This window comes from Gekko japonicus, unplaced genomic scaffold, assembly GCF_001447785.1.
Source record: "Gekko japonicus isolate JY-2015 unplaced genomic scaffold, Gekko_japonicus_V1.1 scaffold1710, whole genome shotgun sequence".
In the NCBI taxonomy this organism is placed as follows: Eukaryota; Metazoa; Chordata; class Lepidosauria; order Squamata; family Gekkonidae; genus Gekko; species Gekko japonicus.
The window spans coordinates 90,550-106,532 of NW_015164239.1; the positions used below are offsets into that span (position 1 = coordinate 90,550).

General features: G+C 43.7%; 1 protein-coding gene across 1 annotated transcript in view; it reads left to right on the forward strand.

Moving 5' to 3' along the window:
- Positions 1-13,511, forward strand: part of PLA2G4F (phospholipase A2 group IVF) — a 56,836-nt gene extending 43,325 nt beyond the window's left edge. The window contains exons 15-21 of the mRNA XM_015408609.1: positions 1-55; positions 557-694; positions 4,035-4,142; positions 5,729-5,923; positions 6,150-6,316; positions 12,353-12,539; positions 13,082-13,511. Of these exons, the coding sequence (XP_015264095.1) occupies positions 1-55; positions 557-694; positions 4,035-4,142; positions 5,729-5,923; positions 6,150-6,316; positions 12,353-12,539; positions 13,082-13,308 (1,077 nt within the window). The 3' untranslated portion in view covers positions 13,309-13,511. The remainder of the gene's footprint in view (positions 56-556; positions 695-4,034; positions 4,143-5,728; positions 5,924-6,149; positions 6,317-12,352; positions 12,540-13,081) is intronic.
- Positions 13,512-15,983: the final 2,472 nt, after the last annotated feature.

Sequence of the window (15,983 nt, forward strand, 5' to 3'; positions counted from 1 at the left end):
CCCATCTATGCAGCTGTTAATGTGAGGCCCAATGTTAGTGGAGATGACTTTGCAGGTATAATAAGGCAGGTTTATTTCTCATATATCAAAATCTGTAAGTAGAATGATTATTAAATGATTAAATGATCTCTAAGTAAGAAATGATTATTTCTTGAGCTGTGGTAATGCTCACACAGAACAGAGGTAATTTCCCTTGCCCATGAAAACAAAACTCCAAATTGAAGTAAATGGATCAGAGAGCTATTGATTAAGGAACTAACAATGATAGTATATGTGTGTGTGTGTGGGCTCATTGGTAGTAGAGAGTATAGAATAGGTTTAGCTGACCCAGGAAACATTTTGCATGAGTGTCCCTCCCCCCATTTTATTTTACTCCCTTGTATGCCATCTTCTTTTTAAATTCCACAGTGTAGTGTTTCCTCCATAGTGCATTTTCCCTAACTAATACTGAATGTTTGGGTGACAGCTAAGCCAGCCTTTTCACAGTGAAGGGAGGCGCAGTGAGTGTGTTTACTGAAGTGTCTTATTTGGTGATGGTGGTTTCCCCCCCTCTCAGAATGGTGCGAGTTCACTCCATATGAAGTCGGATTTCGCAAGTATGGTGCTTTTATCCGAACGGAAGATTTTGACAGTGAGTTCTTCATGGGACGGCTGATTAAGAAACATCCTGAACCCCGGATCTGCTGTCTTCTGGGTATGAACCGTAGCACCAGTCACTGTGTATTAGGCATAGTTATATACATCCATGAAGGATATTCTATGATTTTTCCCTTCTGATGCATCAGTTGTAGCTCACTGAAATTAGGAAGGGATCCTGCCCTCCATGTAATCTTGATGGTTTCCTCTTGCAGTCCCAGCACCTAGGGGAGGGGAGAGGGTAGCGAAGGTGAAGGTTCCCTCCTATAACAACAATCTTTGGAATAAAAATGGCCACAACTTTATTGTTTACAGCCGTAAGAAGCCTTGGCATAGCATGGGACAACCAGATCCTGGCACTGACTGACCTGCCTGCCAATTGATGTACCTCAGCCCACCCAAGCCCACCTGCTGGGGTGGGGGAGAACCATAGGATGGCAGATTCCACAAGGACAATCACCACTAAGTGGTGTCCCCGGCCACTTGAGCATCAGGGTAACCAGTGGCAGTCCCCAAGCTGGGAATGCCCCTTGAAAGCCCTCACCCCAGGATCCTTTAAGGGGATCACCATACATAGGGAAAATGGGCACACAGGCCAGTTTTCCTAAAATGGATCCAGCCCCATGTGGATACTGCCCCAGGATGTGACAGATAAATGAAGCAAAAACCTCCTGAACAGGAACCGCGCCTATGCATTCCCCACCATGGTACCCTCCCCCCTAGTGACAACAATCTGCATACACCACATGCATTCTTCCCCTAAGGCATTAACATTCAGGAAGGGATGGGTGGGCAAATGATCCCACATGGCCAGGATCACTAGCCTGGGGTAGTGGTGGGAGAACTACGTGGACTGCTTCATCCATGAGTTGGCCAGAGTTAGGGAAAAGAGTAAACCGAGGACCTTTGTATCAGCCACTGGCACTAGTGTTGTCTGACTTCAGGCTAGGAGGATTATGAGTTGTGACTATAAATGTCCCAACTCTTGAGAGCCCGTTTGGTGTAGTGGTTAAGAGCAACTGACTCTAATCTGGACAATCGGGTTTGATTCCTCACTCCTCCACATGCAGCCAGCTGGGTGACCTTGGGTCAGTCACAGTTCGTTCTCTCAGAGCTATTTTCTCAAGATCAGTTCTCTCAGCGCTCTCTCAACCCCACCTACCTCACAGGGTGCCCATTGCAGGGAGAGGAAGGGAAGGAGATTGTAAGCCACTCTAAGACTCTGAGGAGGTGGCCCTCTCCCCCACTCCCTTCCATGGCCCAGTTCATGTTCCATCGTAGGCCGTCCTGGGAGGGGGCAGGCCTGAATTTCGCTCCATCGCAGCTGCCTAGCATCTCAGCTGCCCATGCGGCCTGACCTTCTTTGCCAGACATAGTCATCCATGGCTGTCATCACCTTCACTGGGTCTCACCGCCTTTGCAGGACCGCAAACGGGACCTGTGGGTGAGTCAGGGCCCAGCTTCTTCTAAGAAACTAGGAACTGATGTAATCATGGGCAGATGATTAGATTGTGGGAAATTACATTTTATTATTTTTATCTTGGAATGATAGGGTGGCTTGATTTTGTCTCATTGAGTTTGCGTGGGGAGGAGAAAGAACACCAGCAGTAGCTGCAGCTACCCGGTTTACATGAGGCTTGGGGAGATGGCTTCAGTCATTATTTCTCCATATTCTGTAACTTCTTGTTGCTGTCAGGAAGGAGAAAGACTGGGGGAAAGTTTCAGACTTGGCCTAATGAGGAGGACTCTCCTCAACTCTTCCTGTCAGAATCTTGGGGCAGTAGAAAAACCAGCTGCAACAGCTGGGCCTGCAGGAACACTGAACACTTTGAATTTGGAAGGAGGGCAAAGATTTTGTCCTTTTATCACCTGTTCCTCAGTTCTGCATGAACCATTGAGGTACACCATCTTTGTTGCTATTATATGAATTGTGTTTTGTTATGGATTTGCTGTACAAGCTACTTGGGGGGGTCAGTCTGGTTTAAAAGTAGGCTATAAACCTAAAACAAACAAACCATACATTGACTGTTATATTCAGAGCTGAGAAGGGATTTCCCTGAAGATGAGATTGACAGTGACCATGGGTAGACTTTTCTTGTCTTCCATATGACTGGTTATGGGAGTCATGGCAAGCCATTTGGCCTGTTCAACACTATCATTTTGAGATACGCTGTTCTCAAGACACATTCCTAGGAATACCAGCCACCAGTGTCTTAACACATCTTTGGCCTAGTGGCTTTCTGTATGCCTTCCTCCTACTTCCCAGAACTGTCGGAAAGATTTTCCAAGGGAAAGCAAGAGTGACCAAGGCATTTTAACAATCTCTTCCCCAGTCACTGAAAATTGCGTGTAGTCCTCTGAATACTGTGTGGGCCATGGATTTGGAAAACCGTTTGAAATTTCACATCAGGTGCACTTTCTTTGGATGGCATTGGGCAAGTCTTGGTTCCTTGTCAGCAGTCTGTAAAATGGGAATAATAATAATAATCATCATCATCTGTATCTTTCTGCTTGTTGTAGGTATGCACTGTGATAATCTGTGATGAAAATTAGAAATGAACCTGTTTGAGAGTGAAGCTCCTATGAGGAGTATTTCTCAGAAGCTTTAGTGCTATGTATAGTATGCTAGCTCTGACCTGAATAGCCCAGGCTGGCCTTATCTCGTCAGAACTTGGAAGCTAAGCAGGGTTGGCTTTGATCAGTACTTGGATGGGAGACCACTAAGGAATACGTGGAGGCAGGCAATGGCAAACCAACCCTGAATGTCTCTTGCCTTGAAAATTCCATGGGGTTGTCATAAGTCAGCTGTGACGTGATGGCAAAAACAAACAAAACCCTCCAACCCCCAAAATAGCATGCTAGGTGTTGCCTTGAAACTGGATTTTTTTTGTTTTGTTTTGAACTTTACTTTTAAAAGGAAGGAGTATGCCAATGCCAAAAGTTCTCACAGACTTTTCCCATGCCTGAGCAAGCAGGATGGTGATATTCCTCATATTCTTTTGTAAACATTGTAATTGTATTCATTTCCTCCTAATATATCTGTACTAGGGTCATGTTGCCTCTAAATCATTTAGCAGCCAATTACACCCGAGGTATGTTGGCAGAATCACAGCCCACAGGTTTAAGGAGGGAGGACCAACTTGTTCTTGAAGCATGGCATGTCCATTATTTCAGGTGAACTGGTTTGAAATAATATTTTGCTTTGAAATTCTACAGAAGGAAGCATATAAATTAAAAGTCTGCAGCAAAGAGCCACTCATACCTCCTGCATGTGGTGGAGCTGGGGTTTGTCATTAACCAAAACAAGATAAGGATATATCTTTTATCAAGATTGTGTGCTTCTGAGTTTGGTTTGAGAATCCCATGAGACTGCATTAAAACTTTCCCCATTTCTGTAGGAATGTGGGGCAGTGCCTTTGCAGCAAGCTTGGATGATGTCTTTCTGAAGGTGGTTGGTTCAGGATTGAACTTTCTAGAATCTCTGGGTGATGTTGTCAAAGTTATAGGTACGTATGGAAGTTGTACAACAATATTTTGCATTGTGTAGCCTTTGTGGTAGAAGCTAGATTTTAAATGGGTGGACTTCATCATCAGATATGTGAACTTTATCATTAATAAAATATAAATGTTTGAAAAAATACTTATGGAACAGTCAGTTATAGAAGAAATGTGCATGGAATAGTTGAATCTGTGTACAAAATGAACATTCCTCCCCAGCCCTTAGCTAAGCCTTAAGCAATTTTGGGACAATGATTTCCATTCCAGGAGGTATTAACCTAGTTTTCAAAAATTTTGAAAAAAAATGTAATTCTGAGCATACTTTATTGGAAGTAAATCCACTGTAAATAAAGCCAGCCTGGAATCCCATGTGAAAATTAAAAGTCAAGCCCAGGTATCTTGACTTCTTTCTTGGTAGCTTAATTCAAAGTAATTTCTTTTCCTTCTGTATACATTGTTGCCCTGTGTTACAGTGAGTGTGGTGCACTAGACAGAGTTGTCTCTTAGACTGGAGACCAGTCCCTGGCCAGTTAGGGAGCTCACTGACTGCCTTGAGGCCAGTCACTGTTTCCTAACCTAACATACTTCACTGGGTTATTATAAGGATAAAATAGGGGGATATAGGTATTCTAATTTGATCTAGTCCACTGTCACTATAGTGCCTTCATAGAGGGATCTCTGTCAGGTCCTGCTTCTCGACCTTCTTTTGTTGTGCACATAGAAGGCACTTAATATATCAGGCAGTTACAGAGAATGTGAGATTTAGGCTGTGGTCACACACACTAAATAATCTACTTTCAATCCACTTTCTTTGCACTTTCCAACTGGATTTTACTGTGTGAACTGGCAAAATCCAGTTGGAAAGTTCATTGGAAGTGGATTATTTAGTGTGTGTGACTGCAGCTTTAAACACACCTCTCGTATCCCCGTCTAGCCATGTTGCTTTGTCTTGAACGTGTGTTTAACCAAGTCGGTGTGACATGGAGGAAAGGCAGTGGGGCTTGATTGATGTGTGCGCACAACTTTCTCATTGCCCCTGATGGCCAGTTACATTGCAAGCACCATGAAAGGAGCATAGAAAACATAGTTCCCTTCTGCCCTGAAAGATCTCTCTACATGTGAGTACTGCATTTTTTGTAGGCTGGATTGAATCCCTAATGCACACATTTTACTTTGTCGTAGTTTTTCCCCTATCAGTTGTCATTGGCAATACTACAATGACTTGTTGCTAGTTAATACTGGGTATTGCAGACATAGAGTTATAAGTATCAGATCATGTGGCAGCATAACATTTTACAGAAATTCAAGTTCTAAACGGCTGTATTTGCTATCAGTCATAGTGTCATTTTGGACAAGATACATAAACCTTTGAGTATTACAATTTGAGCTTTGTTCTGAATTATTTCATATTTTTCGTTTGGGGGGAAGTTTGTCAAGAAGTAAAATATCAAATATTGTCGTTAACAGCGGGACATAAAATGTAAACAGTGCTCCTGCTAGCTGAAATGACTGATTTCATGTTGTGGAAAAACTCACAGCCTATTTTGATGAATAAACAAATAGTTACCTTTACCCCAATGGTTTGTGATTACAGATGATAGTAAACGATTCCATTTCCGAGATCCTATGAGGCTGAAGACTCGTCTGGTTATACCAGGTGGACCATTACTGCAAACCTTCCAGGATTTTTTCAAGTCACGAGTTACAGCTGGGGAAACCTTCAATTTCATGCAGGGCTTGTTCCTCCACAGGGATTACGTCAACCTTAATAAATTTGTGGCCTGGAAAGGTAATTTAAAGAAATCTGATCAACATTTGGGTTTTCAGTCTCTGTATGAAATCCATAGCAGGAAAATTTCTGTGATTAGACATTATCAAGGTACAAGCAAGTTGTCCCCCTTATTACAAGGCATTCAATTTCAATCTATTTTCAATTTCAGCAAAAGTCTTAATTATTGCTCTTGTTTCACCTTTGTTAAAATAGTTTTAACCATTAGTTGTGATTCCTCTACCAGGCACCCATTTAGATGCTTTTCCTAATCAGCTGACTCCAATGGAAGAGAACCTCTACCTGGTGGATGGTGGTTTTTCCATCAATTCTGCCTTTCCCTTGGTTCTTCAACCAGAACGAGATGTTGATATCATTCTGTCATTCAATTACTCTTGGGAAGCGCCTTTTGAGGTGAGTGACAGAGTAGTACAGGGTTTACTTGTGACAACATTATAATACTTTATGTTATAATCCTGTCTGTACTGAGTTTGTGTGGAAGGGCACAGCACAGAAGCCTCACATGTGTTTGTGCACTTTAGAGAGTCATAAGAACATAACATAAGAACATAAGAGATGCCAATGTTGGATCAGGCCAAAGGCCCATCCAGTCCAACACTCTGTATCCCACAGTGGCCAGAAATACCAGTGCCATCAGGAGGTCCACCAGTGGGGCCAGGACATTAGAAGACCTCCCACTGTTGACCCCCCCCCAAGCACCAAGATGACAGAGCATCACTTGCCCCAGAGTCCCTATCTATACCTTGTGGCTAATAGCCACTGATGGACCTCTGCTCCATATGCTTATCTAATTCCCTTTTGAAGCCGTCCATGCTTGTAGCTGCCACCACTTCCTGTGGCAGTGAATTCCAAGTGTTAATCACTCTTTGGGTGAAGAAGTACTTCCTTTTATCCGTTCTAACCCGACCGCTCAGCAATTTCATGGAGTGCCCACGGGTTCTTGTATTGTGAGAAAGGGAGAAAAGTACCTCTTTCTCTACCTGCTCTTTCCCATGCATAATCTTATAAACCTCAATCATGTCACCCCTCAGTCGTCGTTTCTCCAAGCTAAAGAGCCCTAAGCGCCTTAACCGTTCCTCATAGGGAAAGTGTTCCAACCCTTTTATCATTCGAGTTGCTCTTTTCTGCACTTTTTCCAAAGCTATAATATCCTTTTTAAGGTGTGGTGACCAGAATTGCACACAGTATTCCAGATGAGGTCGCACCATTGATTTATATAGCGGCATTATGATATTGGCTGATCTGTTTACAATACCCTTCCTAATAATCCCCAGCATAGCATTGGCCTTCTTTATTGCAGTCACACACTGTCTCGACATTTTCAGTGAGTTATCTACTACAACTCCAAGATCTCTCTCTTGATCTGTCTCTGCCAGTTCAGACCCCATCAACGTGTATTTATAGTTAGGATTTTTGGCTCCAATGTGCATCACCTTGCACTTGGCCACATTGAACCCCATTTGCCATGTTGACGCCCACTCGCCCAACTTTGACAGATCCCTTTGGAGTGCCTCACAATCCTCACTGGTTTTCACCACCCTGAACAACTTCGTATCATCCGCAAATTTAGCCACTTCACTGCTTACTCCCAACTCCAAATCATTAATGAACAAGTTAAAAAGCAGTGGACCAAGTACTGATCCCTGTGGTACCCCACTGCTTACACCCCTCCACTGGGAGAACTGCCCATTTATACTCACTCTCTGTTTTCTATTAATTAGCCAGTTTTTGATCCATAAAAGGACTTGTCCTTTTATCCCATGATTTTTGAGCTTGCTTAGGAGCCTTTGATGAGGAACTTTATCAAAAGCTTTCTGGAAGTCAAGGTAAACAATATCTATTGGATCCCCCTTGTCCACATGTTTGTTCACCCCCTCAAAGAACATTAACAGGTTAGTGAGACAAGATCTTCCCTTACAGAACCCATGTTGAGTCTGCCTCAATAGGTTTTGTTCATCTATGTGCCTACTAATTCTTTCCTTAATAATGGTTTCCACCAATTTACCCGGTATCGACGTCAGACTGACAGGCCTGTAATTTCCCGGATCTCCTCTGGAACCCTTTTTAAAGATGGGAGTGACATTAGCTACCTTCCAGTCCTCAGGAATGGAGGCTGATTTTAAGGAGAGATTACATATTTTTGTCAGGAGATCCACAAGTTCACAATTGAGTTCTTTCAGAACTCTTGGATGTATGCCATCTGGGCCTGGTGATTTATCAGTTTTTAAGTTGTTTATCAGTTTTAGGACCTCCTCTCTCGTCACCTCAATCTGACTCAGGTCTTTCAACACCCCTCCCGAACTCAGCGGCTCTGGAGTGGGCAAGCACCTCTCATCTTCCACAGTGAAGACGGAGGCAAAAAATGCATTTAGCTTCTCAGCCATTTCCCTATCATCCTTCAGTACTCCTTTTACCCCTTGGTCATCCAAGGGCCCCACTGCCTCCCTGGCTGGTTTCCTGTTTCTAATGTATTTGAAGAAAGTTTTATTGTTGGTCTTTACATTTTTTGCTATATGCTCCTCATATTCCCTTTTTGCATGCCTGACCACAGACTTGCATTTTATTTGCCATAGCCTGTGTTCTGTTTTATCAGCCTCACTGTGACTAGCTTTCCACCGCTTAAAGGAATCCTTTTTACCTTTTACAGCTTCCATTACTTTGTTTGTTAACCATGTAGGCTTTTTCTTATACCTGTTTGTGCCTTTCCTAACCTGCGGAATATATTTTATTTGAGCTTCTAGAATTGTAGTTTTAAACAGTTTCCAAGCTTCCCCAATGGTTTTGACCCTTTCTACTTTTCCCTTCAGTTTCCTCCCCACAGTCAGATGGAGGAAGGTGTGATGTCCCAATCTGAATGTAGGAGGAGCATGGAACTACCTACTTCTTTGAGAGGCAACGGCCTGCTAAGAGTCTAGTTACTGTAAATGTAGCTGAAAGAGTAGTTTAGTCCACTTGTACCCTAGGGGGAGCTGTGACTCTGAGTGAAGGGCAGGATATAAATCCAACTCTTCGTCATCTTTGTCTTCTTCATCATCTTCATCTTCTTCGTCATCTCTGTCGTCGTCTTGTTCCCTCTGACCAGCCTCAGTGACATGGGGAGTCAGATACACATGACTCCTGTGGTGCCATGCTGATCAACTCTAATGTTCACCCAGCTCCTGCCTGGAGCGAGAATAGCTTTATTTATTAATTAAAATATTTATACCCTGTCTTTCCGTACTATATATCCAAAAGGAAGATGACCCTGAATATAAAACTATCACCCTAAAAAGTTATATGCAATCCATTTTTCATTACTGTACATAACTGTAACTTGTATATGTATGGCACATGTGAAGAAATCCCAACAATTTTCTTTTAAAGTAAATAGGGCATACATATTTCATTTTATATATTTGCATGGGGTTTGTGCCATTATAGCTATATAAAACCAGTAATTAAATTAAACAAACTTTCTAAAAAGTGTTTTTAGCCTAAAAATGTATTATTCTGATCACGTATAAGGCAGATGTTTTATCACAAACACTTGAAATTTCTATGTTCCATTGGGACCAGTTACTGAAAATGTCCTCCTGATTATTCTATTGATTCATCATCACATTTGACCATCAAGGACATGCAGTGAGGTATGCTTGGCAGTTGCCCTGCAATCTTGGAAACATGTTCCCATGGAGAAAGCATGAGCTCCTTTTCCAAGTTTTGATTGGGTTTGTCTGGAGATAAACCTTTACATTTTTTGATTGGATGAAGTAAAGATTAATCATACATTTTATATGGCTTGGTTTTGTGTTTGAGGATATATTTTTTTAATTGTTTTGGCTGATTTTTCAATTGTAATAAATGTTGATGATGATGAGCCTTAACAATGAGGCAAAATAAGTGGGTGGGATCCAAACAAACGTTAGTTACATTTCTTCTAGTTTTTATATGAAAGAGGGTTTGAATGGAAACAGTAAAGCAAACTCCTGACTCAACAGGAGAAGAGCAAATAATAGGAACTACATCCTCTCCTTTTTGGTTTGTTTGTTTAGCTTGTTTGGGGAAAAACAGAAAAATGATGAAACCTTTCAGAGATTACCTGTCTATTGTCCTGTCAGTAGATTATATCATGAGGAAAATGCTAATTTATGTTTCTAAAATGAGTTCTGTGATATTGACTAACGTATGCCACAATGAAGGAATGTCGCAAGAGACGTATCATTCCAAAATATGCGCATAAATTTTCTATTGATGAAATTGTCTTTTTTGTTTGACCTGCAGTGTGAATGCAGCTGAGGTTTGTGAATCAAGATTATCAAATTAGTAAAAACTACTTATTTTGTATATTTATATCCCTGCCCAAATATGTTCCCAAGGCAGTTTACAATACTTAAATACTTAAAATAATACTCTGAGCAATGGATATTTACATAGCAGTAGTGATTATACTATAATTAAAATAGTGGGATAGATCCTGCAGAAAATTTCTGCTAACAGAAAGAGGGGCGCTTTCCACCAATTTCGCTCTGTTGCTGCAGGAGCTGGCTCCCCCCTTTGGCAGGACGGCTGGGGAAGGGAAGGGAAGGCTTTTGAAGATGCCTCCCCACTTTTGCTTCCCCAGCCAGCCTGCCAACCCCTTCTCTCTGGAGTCACGCTGCAGCACGATCTTCCCATTATATTCTATGCGGCCATAGAATATAATGGGAAGATCGCTCTGCTGCTGCGGTGCGACTCTAGAGAGGAGGAGCTGGGGGGTGGGGCGGGGAACTGGGGGCAGGGCTTGTGCCTGCTCCTGGGCTGCCGGAGCGGTGCTCCAGTGCACTCTGGTTCCAAATGATCCCCTGGACTTAGGTGATACAAACAATCCCAAGGAGGCTCCAAGTTATCCAGATGTTAAGTGTAATTGAATGCCTGGCAAAACAGCTCTGTCTTGCAGGCGCTATGGAATTGAAGTAAACTCTGCACGGCCCTGGTGTCCTCATGGAGCTCGTTCCACTAGCATGGCGCTGCCACAGAAAAGGCTTTAGCCCTGGTAGTGGCCAGTCTGGCCTCTTTAGGGCCAGGGAATACTAGAAGGTTTTGTGTCCCTGAACACAGTGCTCTCTGGGGAATGTGTGGGGAAAGGCGGTCCGTCAGGTATGCTGGCCCCTGACCATATAGGAATTTATAGGTAAGCAGCAGCACTTTGAAGCGAATTCGGTATCCTATAGGCAGCCAGTGTAATACCTTCAGCACAGGCTGTATGTGTTCTCATGGAGAGAGACCCAACAACAGCCTGGCTGCCGCATTCTGCACCAGCTGCAGCTTCCCTACTTGGGACAAGGGCAGCCCCATGTAGAGAGCATTACAGTAGTCTAATCTTGAGGTGACCATTGTGTGGATCACCATTGCCAAGTTGCTGCGTTCAAGGAAGGGAACCAACTGCCTAATCAGTTGAAGATGGTAAAAGGCTGACTTGGCAGTGGCTGCTACCTGGGCCTCCATCGTTAAGGAGGCATCCAAGAGCACTCCCAAACTCCTAAACTCTGGCACTAGCACCAAAGGCGCCCCATCGAAAGTCAGGAGATCCCTAACCTCGGGCCACTACGACTCAGGCACAGAACCTCTGTCTTCATCGGATTCAGTTTCAGTTGACTCAGCCACAGCTTGTAATGCCAGGTCCAAATCTTCCAGCCCAGAGTCTGACTGACTACCCACAACAGATACAGCTGGATATTATCTGTGTACTGGTGACAACTCAGTCCGTAGCTCTGAGCAATCTGGGCAAGGGGGTGCATATATATGTTAAATAACATCAGGGATAGAACCACCCCTTGAGGCACTCCACAAGTCAGCGGGTACCTTTGGGATAATTCTTCCCCAAGCGCCACACTTTGTGCCCGGCCCTGGAGGAAGGAGGCAAGCCATTGTAAGGCAAGCCCCTGGAGTCCAGTGTCAGCAAGGCAGTGGACCAGTAATTGATGGTCGACTGTGTCGAACACTGCCATCAGGTCCAACAACAGCAGCAGTGCTATCCCATCTCGATCTAGATGTCTTCAGAGATTGTCCGTGAGAGCGACTCTCTATGCCATGGCCTGGACGAAAGCCGGACTGGAAGGGATCTAATGTGGACCTTATATTAGTTAGCTGACACCTGTAGTGGCTCCTACTTTTAGTGAACCAAGTCCTGAACAGTTAGATGCCCAAGAATTTAGCTCCAGGACAGTAAATAGAATTGAATAATGAATGAACTGGGGTAATGGGTAGAGCCACTCCGATAGTCGGTTTACACTCAGAGGAAAAAAGGAACCAACAGAAACCTCATATTAATAGGTTGAATTCAAACATTTTTTTGTTTTTTATATCCAAGCGCTTCTCCCTTCTCTTCCTGGGGTTTAATTGAAGCAAGAATAATGGGTTGTAGATAAATATAGGTACTTACCCTTTCCCCCCCTCCTATTCTGACTACAGGTCCTACAACTGACACAGAAATACTGCAAAGAACGGGAGATACCATTTCCAAAAATTATCTTGAACAAAGAAGATGAGGAGCATCCTAAAGAGTGTTACATGTTTATCGATGCTGAGAATGCAAGGGCCCCCATAGTCCTTCACTTCCCTCTAGTTAATGACACATTCTACAAATACAAAGCACCAGGTAATGATGAGTGGTTAAATGTCCTGCTTACTTCCCAGGCAGAATGTTGGATTTGCTGAGTGTTTTGAACTCTTATCAAGTTTTGGTGGTATCATTAAGCTGTTGTATAAAAAGCAGAAGTTTTCTATTTGGATGAGAAGATTAATTGGGTGCCCTCAAAACAGCCTATTTTAAGGAGCAGAACTGGCAAGTCTAAATAGAAAATTGCTAGCTTCTTTATGAACCAAGTTCTACCCTACCAACCAGTTCTGTCATGCTTCAGATTTAATTTAATATTTCACTATTTAAATTTAGCTAAAGGGATGTCTTAAAGACATTCATGTTTACATATTGTGAAACATACAGGTCTTTATTTTTGCCATAAGGCAAGTTAGAGCACTCAGTCTTTCGTTCTCTCTCTCTTCTAAACAATATCTTATTTTGTGGAATCGTACAGACTTTTTTGTAATTTTGAGGAGTAATTTGGGATTAACTTGTTATCATGTTTAAAGCCAAGGTGCTCACCAAATATTCTTTTTTCTCCCCCCCCCCCATGGCTACAGGAAAAGAACGTGAATCAGAAGAGGAGGTAGAGTTTGGTGATTTTGCAGTTGAAGGAAAAGATTCACCATACCGAACACTAAATTTCACATTTGAGCCCCGTGAATTTGACAGACTGGTAGAATTGAATTGTTACAATGTGCTGAATAATAAGGATGCAATTTTGGAAGCATTAAATTTGGCTTTAAACAGGCGAAAGTTGAAAAATGATAATAACAGGAGGGGATAAGTGCTTCATGAACAATTCAGGTAGAAATAATGAGCCTACAAAGTACCTTTTTGTGTGAATGGAAATTGAACCACTGAACTCCCTTCACATTGCACTGAAAACTGAGTTTGCATACCAAAGAAACACTTTACTCTTACCTGATTCTGTCTTCAGTTCTCTACAGCAGACGGGGGTCATTTCGTAGAAAAAGAGGTGCAGCAGCTCATCAGCATAACTTATTTGCATATGTCACACCCCGTGACATCACCGGACGTGTGTCAGAAGGCAACACCCACCGCTCCACTGGACTGTTTTGGATTGCTAGCTATTGGGGAGGGGGCGTGCAGATCTGCCCTCACAGAGGAGGGAGAGCTTGTACCTGAATAAAACTTGGTCTTAAAGGTGCCACTGGACTGTTTTGGGCCGGGGGGCTGGAGGGGGGAGCTCTGCAACTTACCTGACTGCTTCTTGCTCTGATTGAGGGCTGCTGGGAGCAGGGGGAGGGGCTTGATGCATGTGCCCATCCCATGGGCTCTTTACTGTCGGAGCTCCGCTCCTGTGCGCTCCTGCAGGAAATGACCCCTGACAGCAGACATATGGGAATATGCCAGTAGTTATGCAATGATACAAAACCTGTGTTCCAGAAGACAGACAGTGCAATCCTGAGCAAGTCTACTCAGAATTCTACGAAAGACTATTTAGTGGAGCTTACCCCCAGCAAAGTGTTCTTAGTATTGTGCTGAAAGGCTGCATGTCCCTTCAGGGAACAAGATTTCCTCTCTGTATTGGGAGTCATTCAGGTGGCTACCAAAATACTAGCTCTTGCAGTCAGTAGCTGTGGTGTTGCATATGGGTGTCCACTGGAAGCTAAATGAGGCTATTTTCACACAGAGGTTTCCTTGATTGCCTTTCTGCAGTGCTGTGTTCAGGAGTGTCCTTATGATGTTGTTGTCTGGTTCATCCCATTTCGATATTATAGCCCCAGTTTTCCTGTGAGCACATATGGTTGTCTCTCTCTACCATGGCTGAACTTTAGCCAGCCATTGTGTATTGGGAGTGAGAAGGGCTTCCATCTCTGCCTTCCCACTCTCTCCTCAGCAGTTGTTCAGGTGACAGAATTGGATAGCCAAGGAGCCTAGAGGGGAACAAATTGGTTGTGGAGGGAGTAAAATCTCTACCACCTCACCATGCCAACTTGCTCTTTTCCCTGGTGGCTGTCATGTGATGGTAGTTTTACTCTCTTCAGCCAGCCTGCTGTGTTCCCAACAGCCACCCATGGGCTGGGATGCAAGTGCAAAGGCTGTGGCTAAGGGTGAGGGATTGTTGAAGAGGATGAGCCCTTTACGTTTTTTCCTGGCATAAGGCCTACACCTCAGGGAAGCTCTGCTATGCAAATGGCCTTTCCCACTTTCCTGGAACATGGCAGGGGGGCACATTGGGGAATGGTGCTCAGGAGAGTCACAGGTGGTATGTGAAAGAGTATCACTGGGCCAGAGATGTAGTTTAAAAAATGAAATCTAGGAATTAGTATGTTATTGCAGTACATGGTTATAATGTTATGATGCTATAGCACTGTATCCATTACTGATTTTTTTAAGCTTGAAAAGGCTCTCCAGGGGTAGAAGGGGAATGGCTGCTAGGGAGGTCTAAGGCAAGGATATTGAGGGGGAAACGTATGTTTGGATGCTGTGTAGGATAGCTACATGAAGAACCATCTCCATGAGGAAGCAGTCCTATATAAGACTGCAGATATTGTCTTGTGAGCCATTCAATTTTGATTCTCGGTTAACAGCAATGAATTGGTCCCAGAGTTTGGTTGGAAAGCACATCTCCTGGAAACATTGCTGAAGCTAAGCAGGTCTGGATATGGATTTGGTTAGGGCCTAGATGGATGACCTCATAGGAATCCTCTATATACCACCGTGGGTTCCATGATGAAAGGAAGTGGGGATATAAATGTAATAAATAATAATCACTAGTTGTGGCACATTGAAAAATTAAGGTCCCTTTTATCAACTATATGTGTTGTTTTGAGACTGGTGCCTAATGCTCTTGGAACCAAATCTCTGTTTATCCCTGTTGTGTCTGTTCCTCTTCTCATCCTCTGCACATGCCCTAGCTCAGGAAGACTTGACTACAAGTATTGGCAAACTTATTTTGTATTTGTTTTTACTTGTGATATTTATAAATTGTCATGATGAATGTGATATCAGGATCATGGGATGTAGCAGGCCTATAGTAGCAGGCCTATAGCCATGGGGGATATTTGGGGAAGGTGCCCCCTGCAGATGAGCCCCACATCTCTAGGGAAGAGGCAAGACCCCACCCACCCACCCATCCCTGGTGCTCTGTGCTCCTTATCCTGCCTGCCGTGGCCTCACCGGCTCTTCCTGCTGCAACAGGAAGAGCTGGCAAGGAGCAGTGAGGCACCGGGTTAGGCAATTCTCTACGCCTCTTGCAGTGGCGGAGGCGAGCTCTACTCCTCTTACTCGTCGAGAGTTGAGAAGCAAGTGGCACCACTAGCTCACCTCACCACCACACAAGGTGTAGAGAACGGCCCGCCTCGGCTCTCCTTCTCATTCAGCAGCAACATGGAGGCTGGGCGGGCGGGCTGGCACAGGTGCAGTGAGCCTCTTTCTGCTTGCTGCCCACTGCCCTGTCTGTCTAACTCCTTGGTTCTCCTTCTCCCTCTCTTT